General features: G+C 38.2%; 1 protein-coding gene across 1 annotated transcript in view; it reads left to right on the forward strand.

Moving 5' to 3' along the window:
• Positions 1-27,096, forward strand: part of PTPRN2 (protein tyrosine phosphatase receptor type N2) — a gene marked incomplete at both ends in the record, with an annotated part of 676,226 nt that overhangs the window by 170,212 nt on the left and 478,918 nt on the right. Inside the window, one exon of the mRNA XM_080609627.1 lies at positions 3,238-3,351. Within this exon, the coding sequence (XP_080465753.1) occupies positions 3,238-3,351 (114 nt within the window). The remainder of the gene's footprint in view (positions 1-3,237; positions 3,352-27,096) is intronic.

Genomic DNA, 27,096 nt, shown 5'->3' on the forward strand with positions numbered 1-27,096 from the left:
GGGTGTATTTATTCTTCTATTTTAGTCTCCTCTTTGGAAATGAATGTAGAAGCTATCTAAATGTCAGTATTACCATGCTGTTAATGCAGATGTTTCCAGGTCTAAGTATAACTTATAAAATGCTATTATGGAGATTTCAGATACTACTTTTTGCTAATGATTAGAAACAGTAACACTTTAATAGCAACCATATGTGTACACTGATCGGTTGTCTCAACCTTCCGTCATTCTGGGCATGTGTAAAGAGCAGATGCCTTTTGAATATTACATTCCTTCTCAGAATACAATTTTAATCAAAGTTCAGTATGAACACACTCTTAACGGCTACAGGCATACGGTGGATGGTGGTTATTAAAGCATCACTCATGCTTTGAACTTCCTCTGCTGTATGACATTTACTGTGAAATCTGGGAGCTTTTCCATTTTCCTTCATCCTTCATGACAACTTTGGGCAATTTGCTTATTGAAGGCTCTTAGAGGTTACATGTGCAGGACAGGGTGCTCTGACACAAACTCACTGCAACAGCCTAATATTGCCCCATGCAAGAGTGAGTGCAACTGGTCTGGAAAGACACACTATGTATTTGCTTACTGTAAAGATCACTGGGTTTGGACAGTTCCTGGCAGGCTAAGGTGGACAGTTTTTAAGTATTAGCTGTAATTTAAGTAGAAATGAGGTTGGTGCTGGACCAAAACCATTTCTGAATTTGGGCCACATCTGCAGAAAAAGAGAGGGAACTTTTACAATTTTTTTCTTTTTTTCTTTTTTTTTTTTAATTGCAAAATGTCTCTCCCTTGCTTCCCACCCCTCCCCAATCTATGTAATTTTAAGAAGATTTAATTAAAAGGTACCCTTAAAATTGAATGCTCAACTCAATTTACTGTTAAGTCTTGCCACAGAGGAATGAAATAAAAAATAAAAAGAAAACAAACCAACCCTTCTGCCACCACCACTTCTCCCTGTCAAGAAATAGAAAAACCTAGGAAAATTCCTATTTTTTTCTAAATAAAAACTACTGCAGTGAACTATGAAATCTACTATTTGCACAACTCCAACTGTAATCCCCACTATAAAGACCTTCTGTATTTTAGAGATGGTATTTGCCAACCGCTCCTTGGGGCGTACTACTGCTTCTCCACTCTCCTAGTACTGCATTGAGCTGAGCAGAGCACTATTGGTGATTGCAGCCTTTTCAAAGCTTATTATGCCCATATTTCAAGTACAAAAGCCAAAGTAACTTGCAGTTTCTCCCCAAGCAGTCCCAGTGGTTTTGGATAGATTGTATAATGCAGCTCAGACTCATGTGCTAATTGTTAATTTTAGAATTTAAATAGGTTTTGTTCTATTCAAAGGCAGTAGGCTAAAGGTTTCTGAAAACTCTTAGTTTAGAAAACAAGGGTAGGTCTCTTTTAGAGTTTGTGAGTGAATTAGCTTTTGCATCTGTGGAGAAATCTTTAAATGATAATACAAAAAACTTTGATTTGTGCTGAACGTGTAAGCTTTTCTGGACTCTAAGCTTGTAAGTTTTTTGTGAGGTACATTATCTTTAAAATATCATGGAATATTAGTTGTTTATATAAACATAATTTTTCATTCTAATTATTTGTAGTCAGTAATGCTGGTATTCCAAAATAGAGCTGCCTATTTCAAGTTGTGTTTCATTTTGAACAATCTTGTTCTTAAACAGACATGTTGTTCTATTCCTTTCTGAATCAGGGCCTTATTTATTCCTGCTGTCCATTGGTTTACAAGTGACTGATATTTCTGTACTTTGCTTATTTCCAACTGCAGCAGGTTTTTAAACAGAGATGAATATTTTAATCTGTTCTTAGGCTGCTGTATACATTAGATGGCAAAAAACCAAACCAGATCTGTGGATGCGGTTTCTAAATGAAACCTAGTTCCCAATAACAAAATTAGACTGAGAGGTAAGATTTTAATTTGGATTAACTTAATTTGGCAGTTGTAAGTGACAGGAGGATTGGAAAGGCACGGAAAGAAAAAGTTGGCTAATTTCAATGAGGTATTTGTGTTTAACAGTGAAGGCTAATAATGCCTTTTTCTGCATCCTGGATTGGTTTATTTTCTTTTATGCCATTATTTGTATTTAGTGAACAGCTGGGCCAGTAGTTCTCATTTGTAGTCTTTTAGCTCTGTGAAGCAGCAGAGAAAGTAATGGACATTTGCAAATTAATACTTACCGTTATTTTCTGCTAATCTGATGTAGCTATCCTTTTTGAGCATAGATGTAATATCAGAGGAGAAGTAATTACTGTGTTAAAACTAGTACCACAGTAGAATATTTTGCTAATTAAACTTGTTGCATTTAAATTGCTTCCTTTGGATCACTACATAGAAGGGAACTGTTTTGAACAATAAATGAAACCACTTTCTTTCTCAGAGGCCTAGAATTGCAGATGGTCAGATTGTATGTGAAGCACCTAGGCTCTGAATTAGTCTTTTGTATGAAAGAGAGAAAGGTAATTTGAATGTTTGAACTCCCTGTTCCTCCCACACATACGCAGGAAGCTTGTCTCAAAATGAACAATTCTCTAAATAAAGACTAATAAGAAGCTAAATTAATTAGAAGGTGTGATTTGAAAAGACATTGATGAGAAGAGTCTGTCATTTTAGACAAATGGAATGGAGCTAAATAAATTAGGCCACATTAATATCTCATTGTTCTGTGAGCAGCTTTCTTTTATTGCATTCATTAGGGGGTACTTCTTGAAATGAGCCTTTACTAGCCATTACTGATTCAGTTCTCATTTGCCAATGCCTAACACACATCTTGTGCATTAGAAAATGTTTCAGAAAATCCTCATAGTTTCTGCAAATTAATATTTAGATTTCTAGATCTTCCCTTTGAATTTGCAACATAGTAGGTGCTGAACATTATGATTTTTCTCACTGAATTGTCAGTAAAGAAGCTTCACATCAAAAAGTTTGGAAGGCAAAAGTCTGAATTACTTTATAAAATAAACTGTATGCATAACTTGTACAATAGAATCTACTAACTAATACTCTTCTTGGTATTTATTTATTTCAATAATAGAAAATACCCTGCCTCATGGCTTCAGTAGTCCTTTGATAGCTTTTTTAAGCGTCTTTTAAATGGTTCCTTCAGTATGTAATTAGGATACACTGGAAATGCGCATCTCATCACACAGTTCTTCCTCTCAGAAAACAAAATGTATATTTTTCCTTTCTTTTGTTCTTTTTCCTCTCTCCTGCAGATGGAATATTTGGGAGATGTCAGCGAGTGCCAATAGTAGATATCTATAAATATGACATTTCACCCTCTGTTCTTCAACGCCTAAGGATCATCCTGGAGAAGCTCTCACACAGAGGTATAGTAAAAACTCTGGAGTAGGGCTAGTTGCACTGAGGGTTACAATTATTTTGTGCTCCCTTTGAGGTGATGTCTGAAGAAGTCTTCAGAAGTTTTCCAACGTGATGTGTTTCAGGCCTGGTAATGCAGAATTTATAAAAGTAGAAAGCCTTCTAACTCATTGAATCTGCAACGAGGATTTGGTGAAGCAATTTTGGAAGAGGTGCTTCTTCCCTACGTAGTGTGTGTCTGTGACTGACGTGCAATACAATAAAATTTTAACATCTGTGAATGCTGGTGTCGTATAAATAAACCAGCAGGAAATAAAAATAATTTGCCATATATACTTATGCACCGCAGCATGTTTCAGGATGCGTGGGCAGAAAACACACAACTTCCAAATAGCTAGAAGCAGTTCTTAACTTTCTAATGAATTCAGATAAGTAGAACTGCTCTGATTTCATTACAAGCTGCATCTACTCTATTCCTTTTAATTTTCATTCAGATTTCTGAAGTTAATTTCTGTGCTCCTTCCAAGGCCAGGAAGGATGTTCTAGCTTCTGAATGGCCTAACTTGAACTAACAAATCAAAATTTGGATAAAGTGAAAGCCAATAAGGTGAACAAGCTTTTTTAGGTACTAATACAGAAATAACCCTGTGTTGTAAACAGCCGCAGGACCAAGAAATCTTTGTAATCTGAATTGTTCCAAGAAGATTGTTGTAATGGTTAGTTTTGCACTTGCATCATCTGTGTGGGTGTTTGTTCCCAAATATTTTCCAGTTGCAATCTCAATTACTAACCAATAATGTTGTGTTAGTATGACGTTCATTTAATTATGAGAAGAAAATTGGTTTCTTGGAAGTTCATGTCTATCCTTAGAGGCTGAACTTCTGATTTGGAAACCACTGATTTATAGGATTCAAAAAATTTCCAGGGATTTAATTCCTGTCCAGCACTCCATCCAAATGAAGCAAACTCAGCAAAACTTGATTGTAATAACACCTGGCTGATTAACAGTTATATGTGAACAGTACTTCTGGCTCTCTCACTTGTCATTTTCTAAAAGCTAAGTTACACAAGAAAATTTATGAGAACACTTTCATCAAGGCGACATTGTATGAGTTGAAAAGCTAGTATCTACTCTCTGTTTGACTATAGTGAAGGGGGGAGAGGGGAGCAAATCTATTGCACTAGGACACCTAAATTGGTATCTAAATTGATCATGCTTGTTTGAGCAGCAGCACTCATTCACATTGTTTAAGTACTGGTGATGAGTTCTATGTAAAACTTCCTCCGTGGAGATATCAAGAGATAAGAGACCTGCAGGAGACCAGTGCCCTTCTGAAGGAGCACATCTAGAGGCCGATGGAATACCCCAGGACATCTGGAAACCCTTGGCTGTCTCCATCTCCCTCATTACCATAAGATTTTGGTTAGTTCAACTGAATTGATGTGATCTCCCCCTACTAAGTGACTCTGATCAATAAACTAACCCTTCCCAGGATCTCTGTTATCAGTAACTAGCCTCCCTGGATGTATCTGTTGCCGTAAACTGCTGAATGCTCCTTTTAAAGAAATGGTCATTGAAATTTGGACTTGTCATACTTTTTCATAGCGAGAGAATGACAAAGAACACACAGACTGAAATAGTGGTAAAGAATTAAACACTTTTGCTTTTATCTTTCCTTATTTTTAATATTTTTATCTTTACCTTTTCCTGACATTTAGAGGTGCATACAAAACGTGTATATGCTTTGAATTGCTATAAAGCTTTTGCAAGCACTTTTTTGTGGCCTGTGGGTATCCTGGTGAAGGGAATCTTAAATATGCCTGTAAAAGGTGATGGAATGCTAGAACGCTCAAATGATTCATACGATAAAATAACTTTTTTTTTTTTTTTTTTTTTCCAACTCTCAGTATCCTTGGCAAATTCTGAAGTGTTTAGTGAGGACAGAAATTTGGAAGTAGTAGAATCAATATGGGCTATCAGATTAATGGATTACTGATATCACGTTGCTCAGACTCTGCTCTTCGCACGTGCTTTTAGACGTAATACCTCCAGCCCTTGGGTCATGTTTTCTGGCTGTGATGATCACTTACACACTTAATGCAGTTCTCCTGCAAATTGTGTGCAAAAGATTATAACTATTTCTGCAGTATAGGTAAACAATGCATTGTCAAGATCAAACAAATATTTCAGGTAACCTCAAGAAAGGGCTTCACTTTTTCAGAGGTCTTATTTTCTTTAACTCTGTAATACCCCATTCTTTTTGTCCTCCCCAAAAGGAGAGGTTCCACTTGCTGATATTTTCTCTTAGAAGACTATATAGAAGGTCCTACAATAAGCAAAACTTTTAGTAACATTTATATCAAACACTTTCTATTTTTATTAGATGCATAGACAGTTAAGGGCCAGATATTTTGAAGGTTATTACCTTGAGTGGTTTTCTAGGTTCTTATTTAGTAAGTTTTTTTTCTTTCGTCCTTGGTGTCTTCTTGCAGTATTACTAATATCTTCTTATCTTCCTGTTTTATCTCTCCTTATTTTTTTTTTTTGTGTTTTGTTTTTTTTTTTCTTCCCCTGGCAATAGCCTGTTGGCATCTATTTCCATAAAATTAAAAAAAAAAAATCATAAAAAACCTCAAATTTATGTCCTCTCTTGTATTTGTTGATCACTTCTAAGTGATGCCTATATTTGAGTCATGGTCCAAGTGAAAGATTGTATGGTCAGGTACTATAAAACAAAGGACAACATTGTCGTGGTTTAAGCCCCGGCTGTAAATTAGAACCACGCAGTCTACTTCCTTCTCCCACCCCCCAGAGGGATGGGGAGGAGAATCGAAAGAATGTAACTCCCACGGGTTAAGATAAGAACAGTCCAGTAACTCAGGTATAACACAAATCACTACTGCTGCCACCAATAATAATAATGATAAGAGAAATAACAAGGGAAGAGAATGTGATACCGCCCGCCGGAAAAAAGAGCCCGACAGAAAAGAGGCCGTGCCCTTCCGGGTAGCTCCCAGTTACCTCCCTGGGCATGACGTGCTGTGGTATGGAATACCTCTTTGGCTAGTTTGGGTCAGGTGTCCTGTCCCCGCTTCCTCCCGGCCCCTCCTCCTCCCTGGCAGAGCATGAGACTCACAAAGTCCTTGGTCAGTCTAAACATCAGTGTTATCAGCTCTGTTTCCAGGCCAAAAGTCAAAAACACAGTGCTGCAGCAGCTACTAAGAAGGAGAAAAACTGACTGCTACTGCTGAACCCAGGACAAACATGTTGTGAATAGCAAAGGTAGTTTGTGATTCTGCCAGCTCAAAATGTTTACTGCAATACAGAGGCATACAATGCAGGCTTACATGAGTGACACACTGGATTATAATCTGTTTAATAAAGGACTTTGACTAAAATTGAATTCAGGTTTCATAATGATGTAGTTTTTATGTCTTCATTGCACATTGAGTCTATCTTTGTCTACACTACCTATTAGTAGATTGATCATAGAAATGAATGCTTTGAAATATTAGTTTCCTACAAAGAAATGATCTGTTAGAATTCAAATACACTTGTTCATGGTATTTTCACTCACACTGTCCTTCGAGTCAGTCAAATCTTTCAAAATACCATTCATGAAGATGATTTTCTGAAGACTGGGTTTTTATAAATGCGACTATATGGGAAGATCTCACAGCTGATGAAACATGATGAATCACTATCTGAAGTTTCTAGTGTTATAATTTATAGTTTATGAGGAGTTGAAACATTTCTCATTGTCTGATAAACAGTGCCATCAAAAGGTTGCTATTTAGATAGGAGTAAATCATTGAAGAAGGGAAATGAAGGCACTATGAGCATAGAGAAGTGAATGAGCAGTGCCTGAAGGAAATGGAAACGGTTATCCTGTGGCTGGTCTTCTGTATCTTGTCCAGCTTGGGAGAAGATACTTCTTGGAATATACCTGGAATGATGAATCATCTATGCATTTCCCCATTTGAGCTAAAATGCACAAAACTCTTTTTTTACTTAAAGGGATTAAATAGACTGTAAAATGTTTTATTTTCTTCTTATCCCAACAATATTATTGTGAAGGCAAAATGATCTCATCACTAAGATTATTTTGCAAGATTGTCGAAACAGTTTCATGCTGATGGTTGATCTATAAGACTAGAAGCAAGAAAAATGAGATAGGGAGACTAATCATGGTACATTGTAGCTCAGGCATGAATGCATAAATAGTACTTGAAATATCAGTATAAGCAATAATAAGAGAGAACAATGGTATTTCTCAACTTGCTTACCCAAAGAGGGATTTACATTGGCTTCATAGAATAGTTTCTAACCAGTGATTCAGGCTACCTGTAAAATGGTACCATCTCCTATCTCTGTAAAATTGCAGCTGCTGTAGCAATGAGTGTTACAAGTTGCTCAGAGATGCAGTCTGGAGGACATGCTTAAAGACATCAGAGCAAGAGTATTTCCCAGGGTTACAACAAATGCCCATCTGACTTAAGGTTCTGCCTTTGGGAGTGGCCACTGTGCCTATTTAGGGAAAAAAATGTAAGGACAGTTCAAGCATATAGAAGCATTTTTGCAGCATTTGTACCTTTGCAGTGTTAAGTGCTTGGTGGCAAACACTTCTCCTGAACTAGAAGTCGTGTTTTTGTGTTTGCTGTGTGCCCCATGGACATTTTTCCACAGAGTTTGACAAGACACTGTGAATTAGAAGCCATGCACATTAGGCTAATAATCGATAGCTTAGCTTCTGTTTTTTGCTTTACTTAAATTTTAACTAACTTATAGCTGTAGTCACTTTGAATAGTATTATTCAAAAACCAAATCAGATGAATGTTTTATGTAAGTTGGAGTCATTACTAAATTATTCCTGAGTATTCTTGTTGCTATTTAATTTTTGCTACATTACCTTCTTGTTCAAAACTCTGCTTTCAAAGAAAATAATTTCTTTCACACTACTATGAAGAAAGTCCTGCTTTAAGATATTCAGGGATCAACACTGTTATTAAGAAAGCCAAAAAGAGTAGGATACACTTAAATTCGTTTAGCTCAAGTCGACAAGATATTCTGGAGAGGCTCATGGGCTGTGGAAATAGGCACCAGATTTACAGACCATTTGAAAAAAAACTAGCATTTTTTTTCCTCATTCGTGTTCTTTGCAACCCAGGAAGCTCTTGCCAAGTAGGGAAAAATATTTGTGCTAAATTAATTCTAACCAGCTAAGTGTAGGGTGATTAATAGAACTTTGCTAGAAAAAAATTTATACTGTTACAGCAATTGTTTGAAAAACTAAAATGATTTGCAGTTAACTTGAAAATTGAAATGAACGTCACTTGTCACGTACAGCTTGTGAATTCCGAAACAGTTGCTAAACATTTCAGTCAGGACTATTTTTCAAGAAAAAGTATCATTTGTTACTGCAACGAGGGTAACAGACTTGAAAGTAAACCTTTTTAGCTTGGGTTTGAAATAAACTTAAAGGGAATAATGCAGTTCTTGCACATATTTGCAAGGCGATTATCACATCGTTATGGAGATATATAGAAAGCTGAAACCAGGAGAGGCAGGAGAAAGCAGGTTTTTCTTTAAATTCAACTGTCAATATAAAGGAAGGCAAACTCTTCTTTTGGCCTTCAGAAAAGAAAAAAAAAAAAAAAAACAAACTTGAAAAGAGCAGTTCGTTTACATCAAATTTCTCTGGCATCAGCTTGCTCCAGACATCTGTGTACAGAGCAAATTCTTCTCCTAGATGGCTGCTGAAGCCAGGAATTGAAGCATAAACCTCATGACATGCTACACTGGAGGAACTCAGTTGGGACTGGACAGATTTACCTTCTCCTGGTATCACTGTCACGCTGCCTTAACTCTTTGGCTCAATGGACAATAACACACTGAAAAGGCTGCAAAAAACTCCTGCCTTCGTTAAGTGCTAAAACATCAGTGATGTTTTTTAGTCTTCAAAGACCGAGTAAAACTTCAGAAAACTAAGTTTCAGAAAAAGCAAAGAAGATTTATTTATACAGCAGCAGAAAGAGAATGCAGTTTGAAATCCTTTTTTGAACACCTGTATGTTGCACAGCATAGAACAAAAAATTGCAGATGTTTTTCTATTTGGTTCCTTGTAAGTCTACTCGGCTTATCAGGCATAATTTGATATGTTATTGACTTGATCTTTGTCATATAGGACATTTGTGAAAAATGTTCTTTTCAGGAAATTGGTATTTATGAAGAATTTATTTGCATTACAAAAGATTTATAGGAACAAAACAGATCCTATGTATTGCGGGAAAGATTAGAAAGTATGGAAGAAGACTATTTTAATATGTATTTAGTTTCATTTGAATTATTTGAATATTGCTTTTTTTGAAAGATGTGTATGTCATCCCAATAGCATCCTTTTGTTTAAAAATTATGATCAATCAGAGCTTTTACTTGTGTTTTTGATAAAATAACACATTCAGTAATATGTTTGATAGAAAGGAGAAAAGGTCTACATGTCTCCTTTGTGCCATGTTTCTGTCAACTAACAGCGACAATTGCCAACTGGGATCAAGATGTATCAAATTCTTTGTGCCCCAGATAACTTTACAGCTCTTCTTCCAGAGGAAGCATAGAAATTAGTGATAATATAATGCAAATAACAAGAGCTGTCAATCAATTCCTGTGTTCCCTCCTTTGTTTTGAAGTTCTCTGAGGCACCTCATGGTTTTTAACCTCTGCATTAATGCTTAGACTTTTCCATGAAGCTCCCTGTGCTGGCTTTTCCACAGTTTTGTTCTCTTTCTGATCTCTGAAATTTGGAGACTGTCTCTGTTTCCTCCGTCTGTGGAAGGAACTAAAGATGTCTTTTTTTGTTCCTGTTGGACTTCACTGAGCAAGCTTTCCAGGCTTCCTCTGGATGGCCTCGTTCTCAGCATTAGACTGAGAAACAGCTCAGCAGCAGAGTGTCTTTGTATTTGAGTTATTCATTAACATGCTGCCCTGTTAGTGATGTCAAATGTGGCTCTGAAGTTCATTCTTATCCTCATAGATCATCTAAAAAACTTAGCACTTTCCATAGGACCACTAGACTGGGCATACACTGGGCTTGAAGTGGTATGGGTACATATGATTTTAAAACACATTTGAAAATACAGCAATCGAATTGCGGTTCATTATCAAGTGTACCCACGCTTGGAATGTCAGCAAATATCAATTCAAGCATGCGATTACTTCTTTAACTACTGTATTCTCTAATAATGCTACTTTTGGAAACTGTGAATAATGATATATCATATACCAGCTAATTACGGCATTTTGTACCATTAATCTATAATTATAGCACATTTACATATTCAACATAAGACTTTTTATCGTTTTCTTTTTTGTTTATTACTAGGGAATTTGTTTCCCTTTTCTATTTCTGTATTCATTACATTTCCTTATCTGCAGTTTTTATCTCTACATGGCCTCACATTCTTTTTAAGATATCAACTCTTAATGGCACCTAGTGTTTGACATATTTTTAGCTTTATAATAGGTACTCTGAATTCTGAAACATTTAAGCTTACTTGTTCAAAATCATGATTTTAATCTTATTCATACAAAACCTCAATAGGTAGATTGTGCCCCTCAGTACACAATAGTATGATTGAAGCTTTACTTTGTTTTAGTGATCAGTATGAATTCCCACAAAAGTTCTTTTTTTCCCTTTGCTATAGAGAATTTATATATATGTATACTTTTTGCTTAAGATGTTTTCATTCTTTATCTTGCAGCTTTGGCAGAATGCTTCTGACAAATGTAGAAGTTTCCTGCAAAGGCTGGATGATAATAAATATCTTTTTTTAAATTTCACTTCAGTTTTATCTCATGCTGATTCTCAGGTAACACTCACTGCATTTCACAAATTTCTCTGTGTTGTTTTGCCTGTTCATGTGTTTATGGTCATGGATATATAGTGCAGTTCATGCTAATAAAATCAGACTATCCCTCTAACACTTGTCCATTGCTCAGTTCCTCTTTTTCAGCTTCTCACAGTCATAAAATTGCAAAAAGAGCTTCCTCGCCGCACCCCCCCCCCCCCCGTTATTCCCATTGCTGTGTACTTCCTAGCTAAGCCTTGCACAGACCTGCGCTGAATATTTAATTGAAGTGTCTCCAGTCTTTTAGGAAGGCTTTGAATATTATTATTCCTCTGTTTGACTTAGCATATGTCAAACAAAAATAGCACTTTGTTCCTGTGCAGAGACCTGAGTTTCTCACTCAGCATATAGAGCCATTTTCTCTAGGGTAGGTGCTACACAGCACCCCCACCTTCAGACTCCCAACCTCTCTATCTTCTCCAGGTTGCTTGCTGCTCCTACAAGCGCTTTTTCCATACGGCATGTTCATTGGGTGCTCACAACCTCTTCTTAGCCAGGAGGTAAGAAGGAGGAGGGTTGGTGCAATATGCTTTAGCTAAGTGACCCCTTGGGCTTCTTCCCCTTCAGTCTCCTGATATCTCCTGGAGTTCTTCTTCTAAAAAGTCAAAATTTTTAAAGTTTGGACTTTTCTTCTTTAAAGAATAATATGTAGACTCTTCAAACAATATTTGTTAGTCATAATCTGTAAATTTCTAACCTGATAGGCTTATTATATTTATCCTTATTTCAGAAAAAAATTCTACATATACTAACTTTAATAAGGATCACCATGCACTGAGAGTATCTGCTGAGGTCAGTTCTACGTGACTTGAACCAGTCACTCAAAGTGGAAAATTGAACAAAGATTAAAAAAATCATTAAGTTTAAAATCATTCACCTAAACACTTCATAAAACATTTATGAATAATAAATATTTTTAGAGAAGTCAGAAATGAATTGGAAACAGTTTATGAAAAGAAGAAGTGTTAAACTTACCACCTAATGAAAACATAATGAATAAGTCAATCAGCCCTACATAGGAAGGAAAATGCAGTATCTTATGTTTTGCATTACAGCTCTGACATTACCACCAATCTTCATTGGAAACTCTCTGCAAGACTGGGCATTAGCATATATTTTGCATATATGTGGGAGAAGCAATGATAAAATATTATTCCCTTTCCCTGCCATCAAAGCAAACTTTGTTTGGACACTGCCTGCAGGCTTGAGCAGAGGACACTGAATGCTCAGAGAGTAATACACTGAATTTAAATTTAAAATGTTCTTTGAAACTGAAAACTTCTTGCTACCTGTGAACATCTTATCAAGCTGTGAAGTGATTCCACCAGTTAGTAAATAAAGATGTGGCCTTTGGTGTGAGTTCTTTAAAATGGGAGAATGTTCTTTGAGCTGAGAATAGCATTAGAAAAACTGGATACCAAATTAAATTCAGAAATGAGGGAGATACACTTGAACCCATCTTCGTGGAGCTCTGCTTTTGCTCCCTTGTGGGCAGTGCAAAACCTGTCTGCTTTTGAATTTTAATTAAAACTTAGATTAGTTATGATCATCTAATTTTTCCTTTGCACTGCAGTGTCTGATCAGTATGTATAAGTATCCAAAGTTTAATCTGCTTCTGGTCCTCCTAGATTTGACAGTGTAATTAAGTGCTCAACTTTAGCACTTAGTATTTAAGAAATCCCACTTCATGTTTCGGTAAGATTTTAGATAAAATTGGTCACTTACCTGTTCTGCTGTAATCTTTCTGAATAATTTTATTGTTTCATCCTTACTACTGCATTCATCTGCTTTAGGTACCCACAGATTCCCTTCCTTCATTATGCTAAAAAATGTATTTGAAGGCTCAGCCAAATATTGTTAGTAAAGCATTACTAACATTGTACTGAGTTGTCTTAAAAACATACCTTCAGGATGAAAATTAGTATATAAAAATATGTGAACATACAAACATTGATTCTAAAACTAGTGGCTCATTGCTTATAAACAACTCTATTTTTTTCTCCCTAGGGAATGGTGATCTAACAACACATGAAAATATCCTTGTTTTTTCTTGTGTATGACCTTGCCCTTCTCTCTGTTGGTTGTTTTGTTCTTCACTTTTTTCTGTCTGGGACTCTGCCCTTCACTTCTTCCCAGGTCCCTCATGACTATTTTTTCTCCTTTGAACTTTTGGAAGAGGTAACATTAATCTCTTATTCTTAGACCACCTGCTGATAGTCACAAAAAACTCTAGCACAAGTCTACTGTCTCCTCTTAAGGAGACAGGTCTTTTTCTTTATGCTCAGTGTGTAGGCAAGTGATCTCCATCCTGATGCCAGAAGATAACGTATGGGTAAAGATGTTATTTCAATTGCTTTTAGCAACTGTTGATAGTAGGCTTAAATTTGCTCTATGGGGGGCCATCTTGACCCCCAAAAATATTTAAGGGGTTGGAAATGTGCAAAACTGGTAATCCTCTACCTGCTCACTTTCCCACCCCCACCTCGTGCCCTCCAACCACATTCTTAATGACAGTGAGTCCTGGGATGGTGCTTCAAGCACTTTGCCACTCTGGGTTGACTCTCCTGTTGCTGAACTGATAATGTGTGCTTCGATTGTGTGGATGGCATCCCTCTCACACAGCTGTGATTCTATGGCCTCTGTCTACTGGGGTTCTCTTTATAAACAGTAGAAAAACAGGCCCTTTATGCTGTGGTTCATCTGTGTAATTTCAGTCAACTGCAGGATGAAGTGAATCCTATCCTAATTTCACTGACCATACTATTTAGCTCTCCATTGACTAGGGAGTCCACAGCTGATAACTGCTGCTGTTTCATTTAATCACATAAATTTTGTCCTTTGTGTCTCACTGAATACAATACTTAAGTTCAGCCATGTTCCAGGTTATGCAGAGGGATGTTTAGAGGAATTCATTTGTACTGGACAAGTAGCTTCTGGTACAGCTTTAATAGTCTTATACAGGCTGAACAGACCTGAGAATCAATTTCAAATTCCAGGTGCCAGGATCACTGAAAAAAGAAATCAACTTTGCTGCAGTTTGCCTTGACCTGTACTCTTGCAACATTTCAATTATTTTTCTAAAATCCTCTTGGTACTCATCTGTTATCTGTAGCATCATAAACTAATGAGTGCTCTAATTCTGACCTGTGTTGAATAGTTGGTACTCAAGCAATTTCTAATCCTGCTGTGTTATTTTGTCATAAACTTTTTTGTGCAACTCATGCTAGAATAGATCCTGGATTTATCTTGAATTTTAGTCTTGACGGGTCATGGTACAGGCCCGTGCCTGATAACTGATGATATGAACTTATCTTCATTGGAAGGAAGTTCATCTTTTAGCTTTGAGAAGATTCTTGTTATCTTAACATCTTTATTTTATATGTCACTTTTCTTGTAAACATGTTTATCTTGTCCCTAGTTTAAAGTCTTTTATTTTCTGATGGCTTCATGTCACATAGTATCATCACAGTATCACAGTATGCTAGAGATTGGAAGGGACCTCAAAAGATCATCTAGTCCAATCCCCCTGCCGGAGCAGGAACACCTAGATGAGGTTACACAGGAATGTGTCCAGGCGGGTTTTGAATGTCTCCAGAGAAGGAGACTCCACAGTCTCCCTGGGCAGCCTGTTCCAGTGTTCCGTCACCCTCACTGAGAAGAAGTTTCTTCTCAAGTTTAAGTGGAACCTCTTGTGTTCCAGTTTGTACCCATTACCCCTTGTCCTATCATTGTTTGCCACTGAGAAGAGCCTGGCTCCATCCTCGTGACACTCCCCCTTTATATATTTATATACACTAATAAGGTCACCCCTCAGTCTCCTCCAAACTATAGAGACCCAGCTCCCTCAGTCTTTCCTCATAAGGGAGATGGTCCACTCCCTTAATCATCTTAGTTGCCCTGTGCTGGACTCTCTCCAGCAGGTCCCTGTCCTTCTTGAACTGAGGGGCCCAGAACTGGACACAATATTCCAGATGCGGTCTCACCAGGGCAGAGTAGAGGGGAAGGAGGACCTCTCTCGACCTACTGACCACCCCCTTCTAATACACCCCAGGATGCCATTGGCCTTCTTGGCCACAAGGGCACAGTGTTGGCTCATGGTCATCCTGCCGTCCACTAGGACCCCAGGTCCCTCTCCCCTACACTACTCTCTAACAGGTCATTCCCCAACCTATACTGGAACCTGGGGTTGTTCCTGCCCAGATGCAGGACTCTACACTTTCCCTTGTTATATTTCATCAAGTTATTCCCTGCCCAACTCTCCAGCCTGGCCAGGTCCCGCTGGATGTCAGCACAGCCTTCTGGTGTGTCAGCCACTCCTCCCAGCTTAGTGTCATCAGCAAACTTGCTGATAGTACACTCAATTCCCTCATCTAAATCATTGATGAATATATTAAATAATACTGGTCCCAGTACTGACCCTTGAGGCACTCCACTAGATACAGGCCTCCAACTAGACTCCGCTCCATAGACTACAACTCTCCGGCTTCTCTCCTTCAGCCAGTTCGCGGTCCACCTCACTACCTGATCATCCAGACCACACTTCCTCAGTTTAGCTATGAGGATGCTGTGGGAGACTGTGTCAAATGCTTTGCTGAAGTCAAGGTAGACCACATCCACCGCTCTGCCATCATCCATCCACAATGTTATTTCCTCATAAAAGGCTATAAGGTTGGTCAAGCATGACTTCCCCTTGGTAAAGCCATGTTGACTGCCCCTCATAACCCTCTTATCCTTGACATGCCTTAAGATGGCACCAAGGATAAGGTGTTCCATCACTTTCCCAGGGATGGAGGTGAGGCTGACCGGTCTATAGTTACCCGGGTCCTCCTTCTTGCCCTTTTTGAAGACTGGAGTGACATTTGCTTTCCTCCAGTCCTCCCGTTTCCCAAGACTTGGTAAAGATGATGGAGAGTGGTCTAGCAATGACTTCCGCCAGTTCCCTCAGCACCCGTGGGTGCATCGCATCTGGACCCATGGATTTATGGATGTCCAGATTGCTCAACTGGTCTCTAACCCATTCCTCATGGACTAAGGCAAACTGCTCCACTGACCTGGCTTCATCTGAGGTCTCAGGCGTACAGGGCTCTTCAGGACTGCCTCCGGCAGAGTAGACTGAGACAAAGAAGGCATTCAATAACTCTGCCATCTCTGTATCTTCTGTCACCAGGGCACCCATCCTGTTCACCAGTGGGCCTACCTTGCCTCTGGTGTTAGTTTTATCAGCCATGTATTTGAAAAAGCTCTTTCTGCTGTCCTTGACCCCTCTCACCAGATTTAATTCTAAGGAGGCCTTAGCCATCCTAGCTGCCTTCCTACATCCTCTAGCAGCAGCCTTATATTCCTCCCAAGTGGCCAGCCCCTCCTTCCATGACCTGTACACTCTCCTCTTCCACTTGAGCATACCCAGCAGTTCCTTATTTAGCCACGCAGGTCTCCTGGTCCTCTTCCTTGACTTCCTATGTGTCGGGATGCTCTGATCTTGAGCTCGGAATAAGCAATCCTTGAATGCCAACCAACCATCTTGGGCACCTTTACCTTCAAGCAGCCTTGCCCATGGGATTTCCCCTAGCAATTGCTTGAAAAGGCCAAAGATTGCCCTGCTGAAGTCCAGGATTGCAATTCTACTTGCTATTGTACTGGTCCTACCACACAAGATCCTGAATTCCACCATCTCGTAGTCGCTGCAACCAAGGCAGCCCTCAACCTTTACTGCTTCGACCAGACCCTCCTTGTTAGTGAGGATGAGATCCAGCAGCGCTCCTCTCCTGGTTGGCTCATCCACCATTTGCATGAGGAAGTTATCATCCATACACTGGAGGAACCTCCTGGACTGTGGCTGGGTTGCTGAGTAGTCCTTCCAGCAAACATCAGGGAAGTTAAAATCCCCCACAACAACCACGTCCTGTGACTGTGAGGCTGCTCTCAGCTGCCTGTAGAAGGCCTCGTCAACTCCCTCACCCTGATCCGGTGGCCTGTAACAGACGCCCACAACAGTATCGCCCCTGCCAGCCTGCCCCTTAATTCTCACCCACAGACTCTCAACTCGCTCATCCCCTGTTCCTGGGCAGAGCTCCGTACATTGCAGCTGCTCTCGCACATAAAGAGCAACCCCACCACCCCGCCTGGCTGGCCTGTCTTTCCTGAAAAGGACATAGCTCTCCATGAGTATATTCCAGTCATGTGAGCTGTCCCACCACGTCTCTGTAATTGCCATCAGATCATAATCTCCTGACTTAACACAGGTCTCCAACTCCTCCTGCTTATTTCCCATACTGCACGCATTGGTGTACAGGCATTTCAAGGAGGGAGCTGAGCTCACCAATTTCACCCTAGGATTATAGGAGGCCTCCCAGTCTTCATCAGTTCTAGAATGCTGCCCCACTGGGGCAAGCCCAGCTACAACCCCATCCCCCTTCGAATCTAGTTTAAAGCTCTCCAAATGAGCCCTGCTAATTCATGCCCCAGCATCCTTTTGCCTCTGAGAGATAAACCTTTCCCACATGCCATTATCCGGACTGGCGCCTTATAAAACCAGCCGTTATCATTTTCTATTTTACTTAAAACAATGCTTTAGAACTATGCAATAGATTTACTTGGATCTTTCAGAATATTTGTGTGTTGTTGGAAAAAAAAAAATCCAACCCAAATCTATTGCATCTTTATAAATTTCACAATCCTGTGGTGACAGATCTATTGTAATAGTCAAACTGCAATATTTTCCCTTTTACAAAGAAAGCAGGTCTGGAATGTCCTTATTTTTTATAATGTCCTTATATTTATAATGAATTATTACTATTTCATTAATATCAAAATATAGCACCTATCTCTGTTTTGGTGTTAGATGTTCTTTGCTAAGGATACTGAAAGCATCAATTTTTATAATAAAACCTACTGGTTTAGAGGTTTTCACCTCCCTATTGTTTTACTGAGCAAGTTGCAGCAGAAGGTGGGTGATGCTGAAAAGGAAATGGCATTCATTTTCTACGTTTTGTCATACAGGAGTATTTTGAGATGTTTCTCTTTTTTTTTTTTTTTTTTTCTTAAGGATTAAAAAAAAAAACCAAAACACAACAAAAACAAACCAACCAAAAAACCCACAAAACCTTAGTTCATGACTGAAATCAAAGCATGACTCAAGAAAAACCCCAAAATGTACTTATTCTCTGGGGGATTTGTCCTAACACATTGAAAGGCTTGGATGAACTAGCTTTTTCCAGACTGAGGTTTACAATGGTACAACCATCTAGAGCTTGCCAAAAGGCAATAACTAGGAATTTCTGGGTATCCCACCTGGATGGCTGAGCCAGTTTTTATTTTAAAATGAAACTTCTTGCAGAAGTGGAAAAATATCCATTCTGGGAAGCAGCATATTATTGAATCAATATGGCTTTTTGTTATTATGTTACCAATGACTAATGGCATAGACAGTGTAATAGCTTTTCTTTATTTTCACTGATATTATTTTATGTATTTTTTTTAAGATTGTTTTTAACCTGATGTATCTTTCAAGATTTTCATGTACATAAATGTCACAAATTTATCTACATAAAGATCTGATTAGCTAACTGTATGTCCTCTGACAATGGACTTAGGTAAGTTGGTGAGTTGCTTTTACAGGTAATTATAGATATGAAAATCGGATGTGATGTTAGAAGCCAGGTGAAAGATTTTATAGGAATCAGAGCATTTATAACCTTTCATAAGATTTTCTAAAACATCCAACGTCACCCTGAACAGATGAGGCAAGTTTAGCTGTGCAGTAAAGAGTGAGCAGCAGGTGGAGCATATTGATTTTTGCACTGCAGGATATTAAATCCCACAAAGCAGAATTCAAACAAAATATAGGAACCCTGAGAGTAGTGTCAGCAGTCCTGAGATGGGAGAAAACATCTTGAGGCTATTATCCCTGTTATAAATGGTAGTGTGAACTTAGAATTTTCTTCCTGATGGTTCTTACTGTTTTACTCAATACTCCGAATAATGAATCTTGTATTTTCCATGTGCTTTTCCAATTTTTGGAGGATTCATCAGGTGTTTGTCTACTTGTGAAAGAAAAATTGTCAATTTGGGATTGAATTACAGATAGAGAATAATCAACAGCAAGTCTACTTATCTGCTTTGCTAGAAAGCAGATTAATGGATTTATTTTCAGGATTTCTAGGTTTCATTCACGTATTAAGCACAGTCTGTTGTTGCACAAGTGATGCTTACATCCTTTAAGATTTGTGAAATGCATACTATAGTTTCTACAAATAAGGGATTTAAGGAACTTTATATCAAATTAAAGTGGATTATTCATCTCCAGGCTGCAGAATTGCTCAGCTTTCTTTTGCTGATTTAGTTAGGCTATAAAAAGTCAATCATTGCAGAGTGTGTGTATGTTTTGGGCTGTAGTGTTGGAAGAAAGCTAATTTGTATCAGTGGGTTTACTGCAGCTGGACCATGTACAGTGAGTGAACTGTATGTATTGACTTCATCAAGAACTGGTCTTACCCAACAGCAGTTAAGGTTACATGGCTTTTTGTGCTAGTAATTATTTTGTAACTCATAGCTTTAGAATTTTGAAAATTACATTCTCAACCTCAGTAATCATTTTCATTAACCTCTGTATCCATTTGCTTTCTTTACAAGCTAAGGATGAAGGGTCATTGGGACTTCGGTTATTTACTTCAATTGTCCACCACTACATCCCATGTTTCTAATATTGAACATTGTGAACCTGAGCTGCAATAGGACTTAGAATAGAATTCAGAGAGAGAGTCTTTTTGCTGCTTGAATGACTCATTTAAGTTTTGCTTCCCTACTTCACATGGGGTGCAGATTAGAATCCAACTAGTTTGCATGCATTGGCAAAGCTTTTATTATTATTGTCCTATGGCAGCAAAACAGCATTTTGAATTTTTAAGCCATATTTCTCCGGCCTGAAAGGAAAAATCCAGAAACGATCATCTGTTTTAACCACCTAGCATGTCTGGATAGGTGTAAAACCCCATTGCTCTGGGCTGGCAAATGATGAAGTGTAGTGCAGTATTAGTTCACTCAGATGATTCATCTAGCTGAATATCCTCCTCTGACAGTGATCGGTAGCAGATATTTAGGGATATAGGAAAGGAGTGTAAGATACTGAGCAAGTGTAGAGTAAGCTTTTCCTTTGTATGACTTCTGACACTCAGTGGTTTAGGGACTTTATAATTCTTGTACATTACTAAGGAAAATATATTTGTAATATGTAGAAGCAACTAAAATACTAACGTTAAAGGAAAAAAGCCCTGGACTATGATGAAGTAGGAGGAAAGATGAGCAATAATTGCAGCTAGTCAGCAGAGACGGTGTTCCCTTAAAGTCCTTTGTTAGATCAGTGAGATTCAGTCTCTTTCTGAAATTCAGTCTGTGAATATTAGAAACATTTTTTTGGAATACTGTCTTTCCTCAAGCAAAAAATTCCTATTATTCATAATGACTCTCGAGTTCGCTCAAGAAAATGATAAAACACATTTCTGGTGTGGTTCTCCTGTTTTTCATTAAAATAACTTCTGCAATAGTCAATAGTTTCATTTTTGGTTACTGTTTCCAAAACTCACTGTGATCAACCCCTGGCATCCCTCAAAGGAACCCGAGTTATTCTGAAGTAGAGCTACAGTTGGAAAAAGTTCTGAATTTCCAAGGACAAACATTACATTGGTGCCAAAGCCCAGGGGGAGCACGCTACTCCCCTGCCCGCTCAACCAGCAGACGCTTTCTCCTTAATTCTTATTACTGCAGTAGGGCGTAAATAAAACCTGGAGATAGTTTCTATTTAATGTTTTGGGCCTATTAGGAGTAAAGGTTGCTTTTTTAATAAATAGAACTGCTTTCTTGAAGTGTGTAAGTGATGATATGCAAGCTAATGATGCGTTTCATAGGAGGCTTGTCTTAGGTTTTCACAATAACCTGCCATTGGGCCACTGTCCTATCCTCACTTTTTGGGATATCATATAGATGTTTCCCACGGTATCTTCTGCTTTCTATTGCCACTGATTCTCATTATAAATTTTTCATACATCATGTGTCTGTGCTTATAATGGAAAAGGAAAACATCTGCACCTTCTGGTTTGGGTAGGGAAACAGATGAACTGATTTCGCTAAAATGATGACATTGTGGAAAAGTACAGGAAAGTTTAGGAGCAACACCAAATCTGCCATGGATCCATTTCAAATCCTGTTTTGGCACCCCAAGATTAACTGTGATCCAGCTGTGGAAAGAACCCAATTATTTGCCCCTTAATCTTTTGCAAACTGAGTTCCTGGAAGCTGTGTTCCATCTGCCTTGAAATCTGTGTCTTGGCTTATTTTTCTCTAAGAAACACTCCAGACTCTAAAGATGGACAGCTTTGGGATTCAGAGTGACTATGCCATATGATACATCATCTGACTGTTAGACAAGCTGTTTCTTTACGGAGGGTATACTTAGTAGATAATCTAATAGGTCCATTTACCCTTTAATTTCTTACATTGATGTTAATCAGTATCAGATTCTGGATGCATTGAAACACTGCTGTTGGCCCATCTCCCATTGCTATCTCTGGGATCAAGTTTCAATTTTTGATGTTCTATACTGAATTTTCATTACTACAGGATAAAAAAAGATTTTTTTACACCCCCCCAACCCAAAAAAAAAAAAAAAAAATTTCTTTTTCTGTATTTTTTTTCCTTTCATGTAGAAGCAGTGTCAAAGCTGGTGCTTAGGGAAAATTCTGTTGGAGAAAAATTTTGTAACAGAAAAGCAGGGTTGTGATCCTGCCAGGAAAGGCATGCCAGTGTACTTTAGATGCTGCCCCAAAACGTTTCACCAGGATCTGGGCTGGGTGTGTCTCACCTACCTATATTCTGTTTGTGATCATTGCTATGGGGTGTTATTTTGGGCAAGATGCCTTTTTAAGACAATTTTGGGTTACCGACTAATCCCTTGAGAGCTGGCTACCTCTAGTAAGTGTAAATTGTAGCAGGTGCTTTTCTATTTCATCTGGTGTTTGCTCGATGAATTTTTGAAGTAGCTGAGCTCACTGAAGAACAGGACTCGCTGTTGGCATACTCTACCTCAACTCTGCTAAGAGAAATGATAGGGAAGGTGGCATCAATTCACTTAGTGCCGTACACAGCAGAGCGTGCACATCTTGATGGAAGGTGCCTGGGTATCTGGCTGAAGAGGATTACAGGTTTCTCTTCCTTATTCTCAGAGACCTCAAAAATATTCCAGAAGCTCTTAAAAAAAAGTTGCCAGGCAAATTATGCAAAACTGAGTGAATTTTACTATTTTGCTTTTGTGTTCCTGTTGAAGAAGCGGGTTCATCTAAATGAGGCAGCATAAACATGAAACAGTGGTTTGGCTTACTGTTACAACTTATCAAAACATCATAACTTGAAAGATTCAGCATCTGCTGTATCATATACTTCCTGCTCTGCAGGGGGATTTTGGGCAGCATATTCCAGAAAAGCAGCAATAAGATAAAGGCACTACTGAAGTTAGAATTCTTTCTTTGTATCTGAGAAGGCTTACAACTTAAGACTAACGCATCACTGAGTCCATCTATGTTTTCCACCTCCTCCAGTTTTAATGCTTTCTCTTATTTAAAATATTTGGTGGGTTTTTTTTTTTTGTTTTCCTGTTAAAGTGGAATCTGAACACCTTTTAATTTTCAGTGTTCGTGTTCTCTATGTCTGGTAGATAAAAAATTAGTGTTATCCTCATTTTACAGATGGGACATGGAAATACTAAAGGATCAGGTTCACAGAGATACGGAAATGTTTATATTTCCATTGATTTCAGTGGCAAGTGTCCTACCTATACAAGATGCTTAAATACTGGTTTTGGTCATGAACCTTAGTGGTTAGTTGAGATTTTACAGGAAATCAGTAGCAACACAGGGATCTGAACCCTTTAGTATTCTTTGAGCTCATCTTTTTTGTTCTGTTCTTGCTGGGATTATGTGATGTCTAAGCATTCCATTCTCACCAAGCTGGTTTTAGCATAATGGGACGTGTGAGGGGGGAGAAGCTGCTTTGATAGCTGTTTGCCTTGGGCATTATAAAGCAGAATTGACTTTAAAAAAGCATTTACAAGTGACCTAGCACTTGTTGGGAAATGGCCACTGCTGGTGGATCAAAAGCCAGAGGAGGTACAGCTTCAGGCCAGAAGTAAAATATCTCTGTACTGTTAAAAGAATCGGTAGCAGAAGAAGGGTGGGGGAGGAGGAGGTGAGGGGAAAGCACAGAGTAGGTAGAAGTGATAATTCTGAATATTTATAACCTCTTTTGTGCTATTGCACAATTTAAAACAAAGGAGGTGGAGCCTGTGTTCATAATTCTCCAGGTCAGAGGGTAAGATGACCTGTTTGTGCTATCTGCTTTTCAGGACCACATATGGTGTGACTGATGTTGCCTCTGAAGAGCAGTCCTCATACAGCTGTAATGATGGGGATGTGAATATGATATTAGCTCTCTAGGGAAAACTATAAATTTAACATTGGGGGATAAAGTGAATACAGTATCAATAAAAAGATATTGCTGCTATTTTTGTCACTTGTGTGGTGACACTCACAGTATTGGCAATAACACACAGGTCAAAACACCTTCCAAAATGTGATGAAAAACTGCTATTCTGTTCTTCAGTTTCACCAACTGGGAACAGAGATCTGATTTTAAAATAAATAAATAAGTTCTCTTGCTTCCACTTTGATGTAGGGACTGTTGATAAGGTAACAAGGTTACTTGAATTAATTCTGGAGAGGAATGTAAATATCAAAATGTAGTGTAACAGGATAATTATATTAATTGTTATGGTAAGGGTATTTTCTTCCCCTGCGTGAAACAAAATAGATTTTTCTGTGTTAAATATAAAAAAGAAAAAAAAATAAAGGAAAGGCTGTTTAAAAAAACAATACAGAAAAAAAAAGAAAAAATATAAAAGTTGCCTGCCATCAAATATATGATCTCTGAGTTCAACAAGGTAATGCATGATGCGAGGCTACTGGTAAAGACTGAGGTTGCCTTGCTCCTAAGAACAGCAGGTTTTTTTAGTCCTTATCTTGAAGGATAAAAACCTAATTACTGGTTCAGTATCTATATCTTTACATTACTTCCATTTATGTGGTAAACACAATTGTGAAAAGAGAAGCATACTTTTCTTGTGAAGATGCAGATTAAACAGATTCTTCTTGTTTTTTCTGTGTGACTGCAAAATAAAATAAATTCCAAAACATAGATTTGTGATTCTTTTAGCCAAACTCTACAGTATTATCTTAGTGCTTAGAAGCTCTACTTGTGGACTTTGTTTTGGTTACTACAGTGTAGAATCAGTACAGACTGCTTCTGGAGGACCTACAAGTTGAGAAAACAGATGGACCCTTAAAGAGCATCAGTGCAGTTTACAGAAACTATGAGACAATATGGGTCAGTATATAGACAATAATTTTGCTATGGCAGGAGCCCTGGGGAGATGCGGAAAGGGTGATGTGTCTTTGCATGAACAATTCATTCTGTCAAGACTTGAATATACAGCTTTAGGCAAGAATATTGGATACTTCAAGTCTGATAGGTACAAAGGAATTTTTCCCAGTTCAATTGCTTCTGTACTTTCAAAATGATTGGTGAAAGGAAATCAGTAGATTATACTTGGGGTTTCTGGCTGATTTTTCCTTCCATTGAAAGTCCAGGAGAAACCTGAGAACTTATCTAGGGATTTTAATGGTGAAAATTCAATACTGCACCCTCATTACCATTCTGTTATGGATTCCCTTCATCTGATATCTTGGTATTACCACTTATAACAGTAAAATTGTTTCAGTTTATTAAGCTAGGTGTTTAATAATGTTTAGTTGGAGAAAATCCAAAGTGCATGCTAATGTTGCTGTATTGACAACCCTTCATCTTCGCCGCTGAACTGCCTGTATTTATGCTACCGTTCAACGGGAGGTTCCTGAAATGTTTGAGGATGAAGCAATAGTGAAGACATTTCTGTCAGGTAGCTGCTGCTTAATTAGGCAAGGTTGCTTTCAGCAGTTCTGCCCAGTAGTTGTACTCCTTAAATAACAGGCTTTACCAGTGACTTGTGTACATTATGAGTTATGGAACATGGTCTCGAGTCTGAGTATTTCTAAAAATTCAGTATGTAGCTATTCAGAATGATTTTAAAAGTCTCCTTCTCAGTTAGAAAACTGGCAGAATTAAAGAACTTTGGTTTGCCTGATTTTGTTACATGTTTGCACATATTTTTTACAAATAAAATCTGTATGTTGATAACTAATTGGCTGAGGCTTGATTGACAGACTAAAATATTTTTAACTGCAAACCCTATATCTAATTTAAGTCTCATTTCACCCGTTCTAAAGAAGCTTGACTGAATAAAGGCATTTCGCTTCATTGCCACACAATGGATATGATCTTAGTGCCATCTTTTTTAGCTGTCTTTTTGAGGCCAGCAGTGGAAGTGAAGCCTGTAGTCCTGAATAAGACAGAGGTATGTTGTCTTCTGAGTGGGAAACTTTATTGTCTAGCCCTCAAATAGAAATGGTAAGAGTTAAGGAATAAGATAGCTTAGTGTTGTAATAAGATAGCTTAGCTTAGTCTCCTTTAAAAATATATCCTGAAACTACCAAACTAAAAGTTATCATCATACAGTTGCATGTCAAGATAGCATCTGTCAGAAGAACAAATGTTTTAGAGTGATGATAGTAAGAATGCAACTTTTTCATCTCTGGACTAATGAGCTTAGATTTACTGCAGGTGTTTTGAAATGATTTATCATATAATTTGGGCAGTATGAAAGAAGTTGGTATCAGTTTGAACAATGTATGTTTTGGAGGAAGAGGTAATGTATTTTTGTAATAGCTGATATACTTGGGGAAAAAATTGGCAAGTTTCTGATGTGTCAGCCTTTCTTTTAAAGTATTAAGGCCAGGGGTTGAACAGGCATAGAGGCTGAACTGATGTGCCCCTAGATGGAGACATATTGCCAAGGTGTTTAAGGAATCATGCTTTGCTATTTCCTATGCCCTGATTGTTTTGTGGGTGAGGTTTTAGTCTCTAATGTTGACAGTCTGATAAAAGTCACATGAGTCTTGTTTGGGGAGAAGGAATGACTCTGTGTAAGTGTTAGGACAAAAAGTTTCTGTACGTGTAATGGTAATGCAAATGAATCAGAGAAATGCACTGGTCCACGTAAATCTGTGTGCTTTGACCAGGAGTGTGGGAAAATTCCTATTCTTTATTGGTTTGTCTAATTCCGCATCTTATTTCTGGCAGTGCAAGAACAAGATCTGTGAAGGAGTCACTGGGCGTTCTGTCAGTTCTATAATTTGGACATAATCTACTTCCTGTGTTAACTAGCAGTGGAACAGTGCTGCAGGGTAGCTTTCTCCTACATTACAGAGGAAGTCTATTGCTCTTGTCTGATAGACAGGAACTATAGAACTTATATATCTTTGTATTTACTCAAACAAATACCAAATATTAACCTCATATTAGGGTCTGCATAAAGTCAGGTATCAGCAAGTCCCTCTCAATTATTTATTTACCTGATATGATTTTGTTGTGTTTTGTGGTTTTTGTTTTGTTTTGTTTTTTTCTTTTTGGGGAGGGTGGTGGTTTGTTTGTTTTTAATGTAGCATTGTTAAGGATGGAAACTGCCTGCCTATTCCGTTAATTCAGCTCAGTCCTTCAATATTTCTTTTAATTATTAGTCAATTTGACAGAAACACAAGGTCTCAAGTACATTCAGTATCTATGAACTGTGAGGAAATCAGTAGCTGGGTCAGGGAGAGACTCCCAGTTGAATACCCCTGAAGAGGGAAAGACCACTCAGTGGTCTGGGT

Source organism: Psittacula echo, assembly GCF_963264785.1.
Source record: "Psittacula echo genome assembly, chromosome: 2".
Classification (NCBI taxonomy): domain Eukaryota; kingdom Metazoa; phylum Chordata; class Aves; order Psittaciformes; family Psittacidae; genus Psittacula; species Psittacula echo.